At 35.8% G+C, this 19,219-nt stretch overlaps 1 protein-coding gene across 1 annotated transcript; it reads left to right on the top strand.

Annotated features, from left to right (window-relative positions):
* The first annotated feature begins 18,033 nt into the window (after positions 1 to 18,033).
* LOC101249261 (transcription factor MYB73-like) lies at positions 18,034 to 19,007 on the top strand. Its single transcript, XM_010321652.1, has 2 exons — positions 18,034 to 18,497; positions 18,926 to 19,007. The coding sequence occupies exons 1-2, from the start codon at positions 18,034 to 18,036 to the stop codon at positions 19,005 to 19,007; spliced, it is 546 nt and encodes a 181-aa protein (XP_010319954.1).
* Positions 19,008 to 19,219: the final 212 nt, after the last annotated feature.

Below are 19,219 nucleotides of genomic sequence, written 5' to 3'. Positions count from 1 at the left end.
TTGCATGTCCCTTTCACTAGCTCTCATCGATTGTTATAGGTTGGGTATTTTTGCTTGTAGAAATTAGGGATATAATGTGTTTTCATGATGATTATGTTCATGTATGTATGTTCGGATTTATGTGATGATGAAAATGTGTGCAATATGTGTGTAACCATGTTCTTGGGAATGTTTTGGAGCATGAAAATGGCATGTTAAAGCCTTTTGTTTTTGTATAATATTACTTGGAAAAGATGCACATAATAATGTACGAAATATCTAGCGAATTACCTAAGAATCTAACATACAAATGATGAAAAATGGACTAAAAATGTACAAAATTTCTAGAAAATCTAGAAATTTGGTCTCGGCTAAGCAAGAAGTGAGATGCTGAAATTTTTAAAATCTTTTTTAAGATGTGAGGTCATTAGGGATTGAACCCAAGACTTCACAATATGCAAGCTAATAAAAATTCAACAATAAAAATGAGGTAAGGGGAGATTCGAAATGGGGTAAGGCTCAAGTGAAGGAATGAAAGAGGAAAATAAATAAGGTTTGTGGGGATCGAACCCACAACCTCTTGGATAGGTGAGGGATACAAGAGAAAAATGAAAGAAAAATAAAATGAGGGATGTGAGAATCGAACCCACAACCTCTAGGAAAGCTGAGGAAGTTAGGAGAAAAATTAAAGAAAAATAAAATGAGGTTGTGGGGGATCGATCCCACATCCTCTTGGTCTCCATCGAAAAAGAGAGGAAAGAAAAAGAAAGGAAAAAGAAGTGTAGGTGTTGGGATTAGACCTCAAGACCCCAAGCTGAAATTTTAGATCAAAATTTAATATAAGACTAAGTGTTTCTCAAGGGATTTGAAATCGGGTTCCCTTGCCCAAATCCGTATTGATACATAAGTCTTACGTGAATAAATATTTGATGAATATTGCACATAGGAATCAAACTCGGGACCTTGGAATACTTACAATATGCACAAGTTTTGTACCACATAATCTTGGGTAAGTATGAGTCACTTAGACGAATTATGAATAACGCCTCATGGCTTGTACGTATGGATTCATAAGTCCAGCGTACGTTTAAAAGTAAGTGAACCTAAGATGTATGTGATTAATTGATGTGACTACAATGGGGTTAAGTAAGAGTGTGAAACACACTAAAAGGCCAAGTGCATTGGCATATGACGAAATGAACATTCACGCAATGGGGTGAGTAATTATGAAGAGATAATATGCTAAAGCTAATGAAAAGAGTAACTACATGACTATAGGCTAGTGCAAGTAAGACAAGTTGCATCTACGCCTAAAAATCAATGTCACTAAATGAAATTTCTAAGAGAGTATATTTATGCTAAACGATGAATAAGCAAACAAAGAGTGTTTATATGAGGATAGGCTAGTACAAGTGATACAAGTTGTATCTATGCCTAAAATCAATGTCCCTTCATTTAAATTTCAAAAGAGCATGCATATGTTATCCGATGAACAAATAATGAAAGGTGAGTAAAGATGAAATAAAAAGATCTTAAGAAAGAACAGGGTAGCACCACAATATAAGGCTAGTGCAAGTGAGACAAGTTGTACCTATGCCAATATAATGTCACCAAAAGTACTCATCTAAGAGAGTGTTGAATATTAAGAGACAAGTCTCAATCACACTCTATATGTAAGTGCAAGTGAAATTCACACTTGATACATAAAGAAGAGATGATAAATCATCTAATGAGCTATGAATACCTCATGCTAGAAGCAAGCTTCAATGATGTATGAGTTGAATGTAAATAGGAACTTTAAACGGAGCACCAATAGGCTAGCTATGAGGGGTGATTCCATTTTTCGGGAAGGGCGGAGGTTCACATAATTCACATGAGATGAGACTGTCCACTAAGGTTGGTATGAGTCTCCCTAAATCTCTTAGTCTTTTAACTATGCTGGCAACATAGGGAACTAGCCAGTGGTTTTCTACCTAAGCGAGCTAGGGATGTTTTGGTTTCACCTTGGCCAGTGACTCCACCTTTTTTCGGTGTGGGGAAGACACCGGATTTCATGATGCTCACATGATCTATGTCACTTAAAGTTGAAGTTCCTCAATGTATGAAAGATAACGAAATGAATGATACTAAAGGTGTTTGGATAGGATAATGAATCGGTGAACTAGACTCAAGTAATGACACTAGGTCATTTTTTTGTCATTGAACAGTAAACCCGATGAGAGTTTTAAACAAGATCCTAGGTAAAGTTGGTTTTCGCACTAGTCTACGAACAAATAAAAGTGAAGTACGTATGGATGAACGAAGCAGACTCTGGGTTTGCTAAAGAAGGCTTCCTAGTTGAGGTCCCATATGTTGAGACCTTTTTTTGGGAAGTCCTAATGTTCAGTCCATGATTCCAAGGTCTCACGGCATATGAACGAATGATATGTAATATATGTACGTTTTATATGAAATATGTTATGTGTTGTGTGCAATATGAAAAGAATGATAATGTATGTTACTCTCATAGCATGACTTTCCTAATCTAGTTTGGCAAGTCCAACTGACTTGGTTTTCCATAATTCATATCGTTAGGAGAGAGCTATTCTTAATCATGCATGTCCTTGGTGAGTATTTGCATACACCTATACTTAGTACAAGTGTGTACTGAGGTGAAGGTTCAGGAGGGTGTTGAAGACATTCATAGCAGTTGTTCAGACATCAAAGCTTTTCATCCGGACTTGGTAGGTCCTCATACATTCAAGAATGCCTGCCGTTATGTTTCGAGCTTAGCAATAGGTTTAGTCTAGTTAAGTATCTTCCACTAGTATATATTTCCTATTTTTCAAACCTATGTAATGGTGCCATTTGAACAATTTTTAGTTATGATATAAGACTAATTATTTCAAGATTGAATAATCCTTTATTAGATGGTTTATACACATGAGTAATGTACTTCTTTATACGTGTATGCATGCTATGACTATGCAATCTATGTACACTTCAAACAAAATAAAAAGTTCTAAATTTTCTGCTAAAATTAACCTATATGATGTAATAATGAGGTAATAGGCTTGTCTGCGACCTTTGAGAGGTCAACGATGCCGGTTTCGACCAGGGTCTAGACCTCGGTTGTGACACTTAACTTATACATTGCACATATGGACCTTGAGGCAATAATTTCTAGGGTTATTTCTCTATATACATACGTTATGAATGAAATGCATAATGTTGAATCTATATAATGTTGGTCTCATATGATGTTGCATTCACTTGTTTACATGTTGTTGGTCTAGATTAACATGTATGAGGTGGAATACACCTATTATGAAAATGTATGATGTAAGGTCAATGCTTGTAGTCTCTTTTATAGCTGACTTAGTTTATGTGGGGTAAATAGACATTGCACTAGTTGATTTGAATAAGGATTATGGTTAAGATCTTGTAATTCATCGATGAAATGTATTCTAAACATGAAATGTTGATTATGAATTTATTATGATGTACTATTGAATATTAAAATGAATATGAATATGGATATAGTTCATTGTTGTTATTATGGACTTGTGTATGTTGTTGAAATAAGAATAAACTTTGCATGCTGTTAAGAAAAATGTCTTTTTTAGCATGTTACTAAATTTTTTACTAGCATATGTCTTCATACTTAGTACATTTGGTTTTTACTAACCCATATTCTCTTCTATTTCTACAATAATGTAGGTTCAGTCTATTCAAGAGTTTTAAGGCAAACTTTCAAGAAGCTTGGATAGATTCCCAAGTTGGTGAGTCCTCAAGTCCGAGGACTAAGCCTATTATTATAGTTCATGTCATTTGATTTTCCTAAAGACTTTGTTCTATTTCATATATTTTTAAGACTATGTTGTATTCTATTATCAGACACATTGAATGTTGTAAGGTTATGCCCCAATCTGGTTCTCCTATGGTACATGGTTTGGCCGAGACAATTCTAGATTATTTTTCAATATATGAGAAGTCTATGTAAAAAACTTCATATGTAAAGTTTTAACTCTTCTGTAGTTTTATTTACCTATGAGATGTGATGATGTATGCTAAGGTCTTGTCTAAGGCCTCTTCGACAACAAATATGTCGGTAATGTCTAGGTGGTGCTCCCACTAGCGGGTTTGGCCCTCTTCTGTCTCTTCCACTCGACCCTCTCACTCATATATTGTAGTTGTCAGTGATCCTCTATACCCTGTGCAAAGGCCTAAATTTGCGAGATATCCATATTATCATTTAGCATAGTAGTAGAGCAAATATCGATATAGCTAAGTCATTCCCTCGCACAAATCCACACACCTTATCAAGTATCATATCAGTAAATATTGGTGCATGTATATCCAATGAATCAAATCTCAGCATGTACTCTTGGACAATCATTCTACCCTATCAGAGGTTCAGAAACTGGTCCACCCGTCCGTCCCTAATCTCTCGAGGCAAATAGTGATCTATGAAAGCTTATGTAAGGCTATCCCTAGTGCGTAGCGATGCATGTTGTCCCCTAAACCTCTTCCAACTCTCATACCTTAATACTGCAACGTTGCTCGATTAAATGTTACTAACTCAATTGACTCAGTCGTTGAGGCACTCTAATGATCCTATGAAGCTGATCAACCAAGTGTATAGGGTCCCCTCTCCGATCTATCCTTACAAAATGTGGGGAATTTAAGGTATGAAATTCACAAACTCTTGAACTTTAGGTCCCTTGAGAAGGTCTGTCAACATCAGGTGCAACTAGTTGGCGCTGCGCAGCTACTAACTATGCTAACATGCATACTGCGCACTTGAAATCCTGATTAGATTGAATAGGACAAACTTGAGGTGTTACTGCTACTTGAGTTGGAAGTCTGTTAGCCTTCGGAGGCTCCTGAAGCGGTGGAGAAGTTATAAGGGCTGAGAAGATATCTCTTCCTGGGTCTCATAGTGGTCTACCTCCACATGTTGTACCTTATTGGTACCCTAGCCTGCAACTCTATCTAGCCCCTGGCTAACTGTGGTCTTTCTTGTGTTAGTTATCTTTATCCGCATACAAGTATCAATTATAAGCCAAAAACCTCAAACTTTAAGACACCGCTCTATAACATAAGGGGAGTAAAAAGAAGGATACTCATTCTAACATGCCAGTAGCTTTTTGCTTATTGAATATGGTGCACAACACATGTATGAACAAGACTCTACTTGACACAACTTGTAGATTCCCTAAGACACAACGTTACACAAATACAAAGTTTCTCACGCCCCACATTCAAGAGTGCAACTAGCTTCTACTGACAAAAACTAGGCCCGAGATGACCCGGCTTAACCATTTGCTACTAGCGCATGGAATCCATATGATATTAAAAAAAGGGTATCTCGGATCAAAATTAAGTCTTCATCCGGAAAGGCCCATGTTAACAGTTCTATAAAAGAAACAACTACTCCCAAGAGTTCATGTAAATAAATAGGCAACTAACACAAAAGTCTTGATTGGTCCATAGATGCCACCATGGTATCTATACCAAAACTTAAACCATGTATATATCAAGACAATACACCAAAAAAACTGACAAGCTTTAGCAAACCAACAAATTTTGCCAACATGTCCATAACGTAGATATACGCCTCATACACTAGTCTGCAAGCCTCTATGAGTAGAAAATATTAACAGGACAGGGCCCCAACCTACCCATATATATATATATATATATATACACAACAAAAGCTAACAAACCTTCATGCTCTGACAACTACGAGGAAATGGGCTAGCCAATTAAAAGATGTCAATCCTGCTTTTGAAGAGGTCTACTGGGTCGTCTATCGAGACCTACATGCATGAATGCAGTTCCCCCAAGCAATGAGGTTTCAGTACAAAATAATGTACAGAGTATGAAATGCATAGACTAAATGAACAAGTATCATAATATACCAAAAGAAATCATGTAACGAAATTAAAATTTAGATAAGCATGATAACCTACTATTGAATCTAAAAATACTATCAAACAACAACCTAACCATTCCCCCATAAGCTTAGTAGGTACAATCAACATACCACCAACCTAGGCTCCATAAGCCCAGAAGGTTCCAATCATTTTATATACCCGTACCAGTGGCCCTTTGTCATTGTAATAATCACATATCCCCTTTTGGTAACGATATAGGCTCTTAGTTAGTGCATAGGTCGCTAAGGCAACATCATAGCTGTTTAGGCTTCACATAACCCTCCTTTGCATTAACATAGCCCTATAGGCAACACATAGCTCTCTTTGGCGTCAAAATAGCCCCGTAGGAAACACATAAAATATTTTTAGCATGAATATAGCGTTGTGGGAAACAGACAACCCTCATTGGCAATAGCATAGTCCTATTAGACAACACCACCCCCATAGGTTGTTCGTAGCTCAACAACTTACCACAATAGACCCAAGCGCAACAACAAAGAATTGAATACGCTAAAGGCGAGCAATTAGCTATAAACAATATATATGAATATTCTCCAAGTTGTTCATAATGTGGGGTCTTTCTTAACAGATTATGAGTCCTTAAAATGAAGGTTTGTAACCACTCAATCAGACAGCCACTCACAATTACATCTACAATATCACCATTATTAACTACCCTATGATATGGCTTCCAAGCTCTAAGTAAACATATTGAACAAAGGGAATAGCCTTAACATACCTTTTCCTTTATAATTTAAGCTGAAAATACCTCTGTCTGCACCACTACAACACATTCTTTGAACAACCAGAACACTTAAATACAATCACTCCACTGAAAAATAACATTTGCTATCACAACCTCTATAGAGCTACACCGCTCAATTTATCATGAAAATTATACCAAAACGATGAGTATGCGATGTAGTGCAATTTTTGATACGGAGCCAAGTAGAGTTCATGAACACACAAAGATGATTTGAGGAGTAATTATGTGATTTTAGTGGATTTATTACGAGTTGGGATAAAAATTTTTTGAAGAAGATGTTATCTTATAAGCTTCTACAGACTGAGGAGACCCACCTCATGTGTTTGCTTCCGTAGTCTCAAAAAATGTGAATATCTCTCTATTATGAAGTTGTATGAAAAAATCATTTGGTGTGTTGGAAACTAGACTCATACACCTTCGATTTAATAGGTTGTGGGCCGTAACTCATTATAGATTGGGAGAAAACATCCAAGACATTTGACCAAAATTTCAGAGAAATGTTTAAAAAGGAACATTCGATAACTTTTGCCAACTTCTATTTTGGGCCTTACCTTACTTCAAAACTTGAGATAAAACCCTTGCAAACTTAAAAACAAATATGGCATACCACATCATTCCACAAATAACTCACTATTAATGACGGCTAGAGTCTAAGCTCAAAAAAATTTCAAGTGATCTACATAACTTTGAAAACATCTATAATCAAGATGAATTACTTGCCTCAAGCTTGAATAGGTGTAAAAGGAAAAATATGAGGATAGCGGAACTTCATATTAGCCTCGATATCCCATGTAACACCCTTAACTAAGTGATTCTTCCATAGAACCTTACCACAAGCTACTTCTTTGTTTCTCAACCTCTTGACTTGCCGGTCTAAAATATTTACTGGAACCTCTTTATAATAAAGACTCTCATCAACTCCTAAATCCTCTAAAGTAAAGATGGATACCGGATCTCCAATGCACTTCTTAAGCATGGAAACATGAAACACAAGGTGAATCGGAGCCAAATCATTCGGTAAATCTCATATGCAACTTTTCCAAAACTCATCACTCCTTTCATATTGAGATTTTCAAGTAGACCCAATCACCAATTTCAAACTCTAGAACCTTCCTTCTATTATGTGCAATAATATTTTGCCAAGTATGGGTTGTCTTCAACCTCTCTATAATCAGTGCAACCTTTTAAATAGCCTCAAATAATAACTCGGGACCAATTAGGGAAAATTATCCTATTTCAAACCAACTACCCGAAGATCTACACCTCTTACCATACAATGCTTCAGAAGGAGCCATACCAATGCTTGAGTGGTAACTATTATTGTAGCAAACACTATCAATGGTAAATTATCATCCCAATTACCCTTGAAATATTACACATGCACTCAACATGTCCTCTAAGGTCTGAATGGTGCGTTCCGTTTGACTTTTCTTTGGAGGGTGGAAAGTGGTAATAAGTTTAACATTAGTACCAATCCCTTTTTTGAACGCCTTGCAAACGTGTGAAGTAAATTGATTGCCATGGTCTAAAATAATAGACAAAGGAACCCCATGCAAATTTACTATTTCCTTTGTGTATAATTTGGCATAGCCATCCTCCGAATAAGAAACCTTGACGGGAATAAGTTGCGCTGATTTTTTCATCCTATCCACAATGACCCAAAGAGACTCATGTTGCCTTCGAGTGCGAAGCAAACCTACAATAAAGTCCATAGTCACATCCTCCCACTTACAAATGATAATATCTATATTTTGGTATAAACATCCCTATTTTAAGTGGTTGGCCATAACTTGTTGTTATTGGGAAATTTGGCCGCGAAGCCCGCTATATTCTTCTTCATTGCATTCCACCAATGGACTTCTCGTTTATCAAGGTACATCTCAGTGTCTCTCAGATGAATAGAATACTGCAAACCATGAGTTTCTCTAAAATTTGCTCTCTTAATCAATCAATATCTGGAACACATAAATGTCCTTGATGCCTAAGAACCCCATCTCTCCCTTCAGAGAAATCCATAATAGAAATTTTGATAATATATACTTTAAACTTTATTAATATAGTATCAAGGCGTTGTTAAAGATTTCACATAAACCATGAAATATTATTCGGAAGTATGATGGACCAAGAAACCACCCTTGGTGGAAACCACTAGCTGGACACCTAATCTGGACAACCTCTGCACATCACGAACCAATTCAAATTTCATCTCTTCAACATATGGCTACACTACCCATGGACATTTGATTTAGGGAATCAACAACTACATTGGCTTTGTGGGGGTGATACAGGTCACTCATGTCACAATCCTTTAAAAATTATAATCATTTTCTTTGTAAGAGATTCAAGTATATTTTAGTAAACACATATTGAAGACTCTTGTGATCGGTGAACACGTCAACATGAACCCTATGTAGGTAATGTATCCATATATTCAAAGCAAACACTACCTCCACTAATTCTAATTCATGGGTCGGATAATTCTTTTCATCGACCTTAAGTTGCCTTGAAGCATAGGCAATCACTTTACCATCATGCATAAGGACACATCCCAAACCCACTCGAGAAGTAACAGAATATACGAAAAACCTATTGGTACCCTCCATCAAGGTCAATAGTGGAGCAGATGTAAGCAACTATGTCAAGTTTCCGAAGTTTTTCTCAAAAGCCTCTGACCACACAAACTTAGCTTTCTTTTGAGTTAGAGTCATCAATGGAGAATCAATAGAGGAAAATCCCTCAACTAACTTCCTATAATAATTGGCCCAACCCAAAAATCTTTTAATATTATAGGACTTATAGGTCTAGGCCAACCTTTAACCGCATCCATATTCTTAGGATCTACCTCAATACCCTTTCTAGGCACACTATTGCCAAGGAAGGTTACAGACCTTAGCCAAAACTCACATTTACTAAACTTTTCATACAAGTGGTGATCTTTAATTACTTGCAACACAATCCTTAAATGGTTCATATCCTCATCTTCACTCCTTGAATACATCAAAATATCATCAATAAATATGATCACAAACATATCAACATATTGCTTAAACACCCTATCATTATGTTCATGTTTCGCCTGGGCATTTATTAGACCAAAATACATTATTAGGAACGCATAGTGATCATATCTTATTCAGAAAGAGGTCTTAGGAATGTCAACCCCTCTCACCCTTATTGGTGATAGCCCAAACAAATAACCATTTTGGGGAAATAGTTAGACCATCGAAGTTGATCAAACACGTAGTCAATCCTAGGACGGGGATACTTATTCTTTATAGTAACCTTATTTAATTGGTAGTAGTCAATACAGATTCAAAGGGACTCATCCTTATTTCTCACAAATAATATTGGAGCACCCCATGAAGAGATAGTCAGTTGAATAAAACCCTTGTCTAGAAAATCCTTCAATTGCTCATTTAAATCTTTCAATTCGGTTGGAGTCATTATATAAAGAGGATTTGATATAGGTTGTGTATTCTCCAAAAGATCAATGCCAAAGTCCATTTCCAGCTAAAGAGGAATGATGGGCAAGTCATTGGAAAATACTTCTAGAAACTCATTGACCACGGGGACAAACTCTATGGAAGAGGTTTTGGACTCAACATCCATAACCCTAACAATATGGTAAATGCACCCCATGGATATCATTTTCCTAGCTTTCAGATAACAGGCAAACTGACCTCTAGGATATAATTTCCCCCCTTCCACTCAATTGTAGACTCATTTGTGAATTGAAACTTTACTACCCGATTCCTATAACCAATAGAGGCATAATATACAACTAATCCAAACCAAAAATGACGTCAAAGTCTAACATGTCTTATTCTATCAAAACAATTAAAGTGATTTTATGAGACAAAGAAATATCATAACTCCTATAGAATCTTTTTGCCACTACCGAATCATTATCCGTGTAAAACCCAAAAAAATGTCTCTAACAATAGTTCAGGAAGTATTTCAAATTTCATATCCACAGATGTGTAACAAAGGACAAAGTTTCACGGGGTTCTAACAATGGATAAACATAAATAAAGAAGACTTGAAATATACTGGTCACCACATCTTGCGAGCTTTCTTGGTCACTCATGATTAAAGAGCATAAAAACAGTTATTCTTTGGAGCATCGGAATTTGGACCCCTAGAAGGGACTTTCTTTCCCAATACCCATTGAACCTTTAGCGTGGGACAATCTCTGATTATATGGACACTTTTCCAATACTTATAACAACCATCTGTGCAAACAATGCACTTACCATTATGATTCTTACCATATTTTGTACAATTAGGACTATCAACATAAGAACATCCACTGTTACTCCTTATGGTTTAGGGTTAGACACCTTATCTTTGTTGAACCTTGGAGTTCTTAAGAAGTCTTGGTTAGAGAACATCTTCTTGAACCTTGGTCTACCATGATTCTTAAATTTACCCTTCAAAGAATTTCCATCATTTTTCCTTGCGTTATTGACTTCTCTATTCCCTTGCTTAAGCTTTTGTTCCTCAGCTTGTTCGGCATGAACTATATGACAAAAAATATGAATACTTTGGATAAGAATTGCGGAACGACATTCATTGACTACCAAGTCAGATACCCCCATAAAAAATATTAATCTTGGACAATCCTCCACCAATGTAGGAGCATACTTGTACAATTGAGTGAACTTAAGTCCATACTTCTTCACACTCGAACCCCTTTATATAAGATTTATAAAATCTTGCATATTTATTCCCCTTAAGCTCTGAGGGGAAAACCTATCAAAGAAGACCAAGTTGAATAATTCCCAATCTATCCATCCCACTCTTGCGGGTCTCTCACTCTTCCATCGGTCATACCAAACTTGAGTCACATCTTTAATCTATAGCTGACTAGTTCTACCTTTTCTTGTAGAGACACTGCAATAGCATCAAGCACCTTAAAGATATCATCGATAAACCCTTGTGGATATTCCTCCACTTCAGAACCAAAGAACATACGAGGATTTATTCTAGTGAAATCCCTTATCCTTGAAGAGGTTGTACTCACATTGGAGTTCACTTGAACTATAGCTTACATATTTTTAATATCTCTCTCATCATTAGGAGCTTGAGGAACTTTAGGGTCTTGAGGATCTTGGAAAGGAAATCCCCCATTCACAATCTCTTCTTTAATCCTTCTTCTGACCGCCCTTCTTGTAGCCATATCCTACATTCACTAGAGAAGGGCTAGGAGAAGGACTTCATATGGTTCAAACTCTAAGGAAAGACTAAAGAGTAATGAAAGAAGTGAGATTTCCTAAGAATATTATAGCCTCTCATTCATAAATGTGGCGCTCTTTACACATATGAACAAGACTGTACTATACGTGGTTTATGAGACATCATCGTAGAGTCATTCTAAACCTTGTTCTCTGATATCAAGTTTGTCATGACCCAGGGGTATGCCTAAGATTTAACACGGTGTACATGACCCTAAATGGCATCCCATACAAGCCGTTAGCATACTCATAACATAAAATAATAAAAATGATGTAAAATTTTAAACTTTTATAGTTGAAATCAACTTCGTTTTCATAAACGACTATAAGAGTCTAGACCTTATCTCAATCACCATCTAATACAAATAGATGTTACAATTATGGTCAAAGCCCTTTACATAAATTCTCAAAATTAGGAAGTACAACAGAAACTAGAAAAGAATAGCATCTTTTCCTCGAACCATAAGGACGCATCCAGATTAAAGAATATTCAACCAAGGCTTAATTTGAAAGGTGGAGTATGTCTCAACGATCGGAACCTATACTCATAGTAAAAATAGAAAATATGGTTTAGCACAAATGATGTACTAAGTATTAAGGTCATGCATAAAATCGTTGAAACATGCGCAAAAGGTAAATTTAGTTGAAATCATGCATTTATCAAGTTTACAATCCATTATGCACCTTTATGAAGAAACACAAATCAAACATACCATAATTATCCCAAAGCTATACTTCTACAATGCAAATCAAAATCCCATAATCCTACCAAATGCTAAGTATCACTTTTAGGTCACCCATATCATACATATCACACGTTAACCTCATTCATAGACATTATTCATATACAAGTAAGCATTCATATTCATAACTTGTGGCAAGTAAAGCAAACCTTAACATCCATACATATATTCTATACATAATCAATAAATCTTCATGACATAATAAAACTTCACCATTACCCCTCTTAAAGCTCACTTGTGCAATATATAGATGGAGTGTCATAACCCCATTCATACTAAGTAGTACCCCTTAAGAAGTCATAATTAAAGTCCATGTTCTTAACATATTTCAAATTCTTATCACATAGGGAAATTTTTTCTAAACCCACATTCACCATATGAGATACATGGAATCTGGTGTCTTACCCCTACAACTAAAAAAGATGTCCTACTTACCTGAGGTAGAACTAACATATTTACCGTTCAGGTGGATCCACTAGCTAAATACCTATGTGGCACATTGTTATTGGATAAGGAGATTACTACTAGAAACCTGAGCTTTCTTACGTAAAAAATTTCTATATCATGAGATATCTTCCTTAGTAAGCCCAACTTTTGAACTTAAAGATTCCATGTCATATTCATATCCATTTGGTGCTAAGCATAATTCCCTTTAAAGATTCATATTATGTCTTTATTTAAGTTCATGTTCAAGTAAGAATACCCAGGCACTCAAACTAACATGGTATAATAATAGCTCATAGATTCATTAGATATGAATGTCCTTTTAACCTTAGAATATTCAACATGTGAGTAGGCCTTTCATATATTATTCATAGTGTGTTCATGAGAATAGCCTTTTATTCAATACAAAAATACTATCATATTCTTAAACATATATTACATATTCATGTGTAAGTGTTGGGGGAGATTATATTTTAATCAATACCACAACTACGCAATAATCATAGGATCTTCATTATCTAAGTGAATCATGAGTTCATATGCAACCCTCATCAATCATGTATAAACTATAACAAGTTGCCATCCAAGGCTATAAATCAAGATAAACCCTAAATTCTAATATTACAACATTAGATAGAGGGACACCATGATTCACCAACATAATCAATTGTCAAACTTCCATAGTCAATCAAGCCATACCATAGTTCACAATTTAGAATGATGGGGAATCATGGGTATAAGGGACATTTTTATCATAATAGAAAAATAATCCATAATTCCAATCATAAATCAGTATAATACACCATAATAAACCATAACTAAACTATTGAAATCATTTTGAAACAAGACCCATGAAATAGATTCAAACCCAATGTTTTGGGGGGATTAGATGTCTTAAAAACATAGTTTGCATAGGCTCTTTGGGTAATACCTTCCAAAATATTAAAATCATACATACCTTCAGTTGATTTCCACACTAAATTGGAGAAGAAAGGTTGTTTCTTGAACCTCTAACTCGCCCTTGACCTTCCTCTTCAATGGATTCCTAGAGAGAGAATGTTTGGAGCGGAGAGATAGTTCCTAATTTGGGTGTTGTGAGTTATGAGGTGTTAAAGAAGTTATTAATAGTTAATGACTACTTATATATGTATAATTAACTAATATAAACCATGCCCATCCTTTAATAATTAAAATAAAATTCACTTAAAACACCGCACACTTGCTGAGAACTTGGCAGTTTTACAGATCCCGTCCACGACCCCCACCCACGAGGCATGGATGGAACCAGGGAATGTACTAGTAAATTTTGGTTTTGGTATGAGTATGTCATCTTTGTCAAGGTTCATGCTTCACTGACGAGACCCCACCCACATGGCATGAATGGGTCTACAAGTCGTACTACATTCTCATGGTTTGGTGCTGCAACTTGAAGATTAGGGGAAGATCTAGACTTGAATCACGACCCCCACCTATGGGGTGTGAGTCCATCCAAGGGGTGTGGGTTTCCCTTTCGTGGTTCATGATGTCCTTGACAACTTTTTAGGAAGTCCATTGGTCCTCTTCAAAGACCCTTGGCGGTCCTTCGGAGGCCATGACTTGACATTTAAGGACTAAAACATTATAACTAACTAAGGCAGTCATTTTAGGACCCTAACCTTTGTGTTTAAATCCATTTAGGCTATCAGACTACATGTTAGGCTCTAGCTTACTTCATCAGATTTTGGGGGTGTTACACTTAGACAGCATTTTTGGGGTGGATATTACCTTCAAACAACAATTTTCACATTTGATCTATCATTCCAACACATATCCACACTAGTTACATACATACATCACTCTGAATCACCAAATTACGATGTCTAGAGCTCTTCAAATTGCATTTTAAAATTTAGGAAGAAGGCTGAAATTCTGAGATTTATAACTTAGCACTTTTGTCCCCAAAGTCATTTCCTATTACTAAAATCCTATTTCATCATTGATAATGGTCTCCATCACAAAAAAGAGGTTTTACTATTTGACAAAAACTCAATAGGACCTCCGAGAATCATTCGAGACTTGATAAAATAAAACAGATAAGACCTATGTTTGACTTCACTCAACATTCTGAGTTAAAAAGATTGGATGATAATTCCATATAACAATTATATCTAGAATGTTAAACTTTGTCTAAAAAAACTTTCGCTTTGATCCTGAGACTTTAAAGATATTTTTGATCCCTTTATGGATTATGGCTTAAAACAAAGTTTAGCGGGTAAGACCCACTTTTTATCGAGATGACCTTGTATGGGAATTTTGACTGCTCCTTTGCGTGCAAAAATATTATAGGTTGTTGGGATTGCCTATCTCATTTACGTGCACTTAGTTCAGATAAAATTTAAAACTCCCCATCAGAGATCTAGAACTTGCCAAACCAGCTGAAATGAAAAAGCTTATGATGGCCAAATTTGCCTTTCACGTTAGCGAGCTCTTAGTCGTGTTCATGGATTTTAGGTGAACTGAGGGCCATGATCACTTCGTTTTCATTCGTGGTACCCCTGGCGTAATTGTGGGAAGTCAATTGGTCTCTAGGTGCATTTTATAACCCTCGCAACGTTTGCAGAGGCTTGTCGTGTTTGCAATGAAAAATCACATACACACTTTAATAAGAAATACAGGCAAAATATCTTTGTTTCAAATATTGAATTTGCAATTTCTTGTTCATTTTAAGTATAATTGAGTAATTCAAAGTGTTGTGTGATCGTTCAGTTTATTTGAGGTGAATTTGAGTGTGTTTAGGCTTCCTTATCTTGGATTTCTCGATAAAAATTACATAGTTGTTGTGTTGGATATTTTAGGTCTCATTTTATGTTCATCTTTGGAACACAAGTTGAGGCATAGTTTAAGACCTCTTGACAGAGTCAATTCTGGAAATTTCGGTACGGGTCCCACAATCTCATTTGACTCCAAAATTGGTACATTTTCATTTTATGTGATTTTTGTTTTTTAATGTTCATACTAACATTGTGATCATATTCTTGATAGTGTGGTAGTGTTCAAAGGTCGTTTGTAAAGGAAAATCTCTATCATTGTGATTTAGAGCGTGCACGCTTTTCCTACCTGTAGGCTTTTGTTTCCTTTCTGTTTAGATGGAACTTGAAAGTGAATTTTTGACGATCAGTATGAATTGGAGGCGGGTTCCTAGTAAATATTTCTTATCTTCTTAAAACCTATATTTTAGGATTGATCAACACTGTTTCGAGTGTACTACCATGATAGTTGGGTTTGTACATGTATTGTTTTATAATGTGTGAATTACTTGTGCTATTACTTAATTTCTGAATCATGTTTGGACTTTGTCTAGGATAGAATATTGTTGCTTTAGACTCTTGAGATTTGTAGATTTGGTATGTATTCAACGTCATTTTGGACATACTAGGTCCTTGTAGACTAGATAATAGACTTGGTTTTGATAGTTTGAGCCTTAGTCTAGGCGTTTCAACAACTTCTTAGACCTTTTATATTCGCTCTATATATATTCCTCTCTAATCTATTATCGAAGTTTCTCCGATTTGTCATAAATTTGCTACTTTAGGCATGGAGTCTTTTGTGATCATTTTATAATGGATGACGATCCACGGTGTCTTGGAGCCTACTTCAAATCCTTTTCTGAGTCGATATGCCCTAGGGTCACTCTTTCTAGTTGGGTAGCTTACCCCCCTAGGAAGGGACTATTGGCTGGGTGGCCTTATCTAAGACCTGCTTTGGAGTCAACACACCCCCAGGTCACTCTTTCTGAATTGGTTTGGAGTGGACAATGTTATTTTAGTGGAGTAACTACTAGATTGTTACTTTTGCTAGCTGGGCTGGGAGTTTACTAGAGTTAATGGTTACATAAGCGGGACGGGGTGCTTTTTGCTCATGGTACTCTTTCCTCAGGAGACTTAGTTATTTTTTTTGTACCTATCAGGCTTATGGGGGTCATTCCAGTTTAATGTAAATTTACGCACAAGTGTACCTTCTGGGAATTTGGAGTTAAATTAAATTTTTTTAAGTGTACTTAAAATTACTTTTAGAATGGTCGTAAGCTTTCTTTTGATACCCGCTTTAACCTATTTGTCCCTTTAGATTCCATCTTTTTTCAAATTGTTTTTACCTTTCCTGCTTAGTCGGCCTATAATGCCTACTGAGAACCTCTGTTTTGGTACTTATGCTATACTTTTCATCTTATCTTTATGTATGTCAAAGTACCATCTATGGATAGTGATCGTTTTTGCCATTTTTTGTAGTTTGGGGATATCAGAGATTAGGCAGAGTACTTGGCACCCTAAATCAACCTGTCTCCTTCTATACTTATAATAGCTAGTCCTTTTCCCTTGAGACAGCTTATCATTGTCCAATTTTAGGACGTGTATTTATTCATATTATATAGCTTTACACTTGTGACATACATGTTCTTGGAGGGTTTCTAGTGTATATAATTTTTTATTTGCTTCCTCTACATTTTCTTATTTTTAGTGTTATTTTCTAGTTAATTCTGTCCTACTACCATTACTTGTATTGGGTAAGGATTGTTCTACTTACAGGCTGATTATAGTATGCATGACTCGAGAAGTCGAATCGTGGCATCACATTTCATGTTAAGTTTAGAATATACTTGATCAATTTTAATTAAATAATAATAATATATATCAAAGTAAATATTTAATATTTGTTGGTTTAATGTGAATACACTTAAAAATAATTCCCTAAAAGCAACTATCAGTCAAACTATAGTTGCAGCTAAAATTATCAGTTTGACTGTCATTATGTTTTTATTCCTAAAATAACTACTAGTCAAACTTCAATATTACAAAAATCATATTCCTTCTACCCCCACCCCAACTATCTATATTTATCTCTTCTTACAAGTTTTTATCAAGTAAATGCAAGACCCTATTATCCCATTTACTATATATCGTTGGTTTTATATAATGGAAAAATTGAAGAAAACAAGGATGATCAAGCGTCAATGGAATCCTAAAGAGGAAGAACTATTGCATAAGCTAGTGAAGGAACTTGGAGCAGAGAACTTGTCTCTTATTGTCCAATTGATGTCGAGTCAATATGAAAAATCATGTAGGTTTCATCGGCTTAAGCAGTTAAATCCTCAAGTGGATCATCAACCTTTTACTTTTGAAGAAGATAATACTATTATCAGAGCTCACGCCAAATTAGGTAATCGATGGGCTAAGATAGCTCGTTTGTTACCAGGTCGAACAGATAATGCGATAAAAAATCATTGGAATTCCTCCCTTAAACGGAAGCACCATTCGATGTTAGAAGATTTGACATTGGAAAGTCCTCAACCTCCATTGAAGAAATCATTGAGTATCGGGGAGGGCCAAAATCTAGGTATTCCATATAGATCTGAATTAAGCAATTTTGGTTTTGATAGGTTCCCTCCATTTTGTTTGTATCTGCACATTGCCCCATTCGGTCGAATTTTACCCTTTTCAATTTGCACCTATAATAACCGATCCATTTGTATCTTTGAGTCAATCTAGGACTCATTTAAGCAATTTGGGTTTATCTAGGTACCCTCAGTTGAGTTTTATCTAGGTTCCCTCAATTGAGTCTTTATCCTCCAGCTACACTAGGTGAAATTTTGCTTCTTTTATCAATTTCACAAGTAATGCCTCAACAATCAACATCTCTTAGTCGTGTGAATCTAATATGAACAATATGGGTTTATCTAGGTTACCTCAGTTGAGCCTATATTTGCCTACTTCCCCACTAGCTAGCTGAAATTTTGACTTTTATATCATCTGCGGTAGTAGAGTCTGATCCATGAACAAATCTGAGTCTCTCTTTACCTGGATTCAGATCTACCAAGTATTTGAATCCAGTGAGTCGAATCGAGCAAATAGGTGAACCAACAACTATATCAGCATCTAAGCCCACTTAATCAAATTTTATGGTCCAAATTTCAATAATTCAGAGTGGAAATGTTGGTCACGAGTACAGAGAAATAGTTTTTGAGCCCAATTTTTTTGATAGATTTGCAAGACATGATACAAAAAGAAGTTAAAAGTTATATGTCAGAGCTTGAGAATGAAAGAGTTTCAATGAACCACAGAAGCAATAAGGGATTCTATTGTTAACAACATTTGCGTTAGC

This window comes from Solanum lycopersicum, chromosome 4 (genome assembly GCF_036512215.1).
Source record: "Solanum lycopersicum chromosome 4, SLM_r2.1".
Taxonomy (NCBI): domain Eukaryota; kingdom Viridiplantae; phylum Streptophyta; class Magnoliopsida; order Solanales; family Solanaceae; genus Solanum; species Solanum lycopersicum.
Note: the sequence above shows the minus strand (reverse complement) of the source record. Positions and strands in the feature narration are given on the sequence as shown.

Bases quoted from the DNA above. Each gene is read 5' to 3' on its own strand.
- LOC101249261 (XM_010321652.1), top strand. From the start codon at position 18,034: ATGGAAAAATTGAAGAAAACAAGGATGATCAAGCGTCAATGGAATCCT. The intron at 18,498-18,925 runs GTTCCCTCCATT...ACCTGGATTCAG, and splicing joins AGCAATTTTGGTTTTGATAG to ATCTACCAAGTATTTGAATC.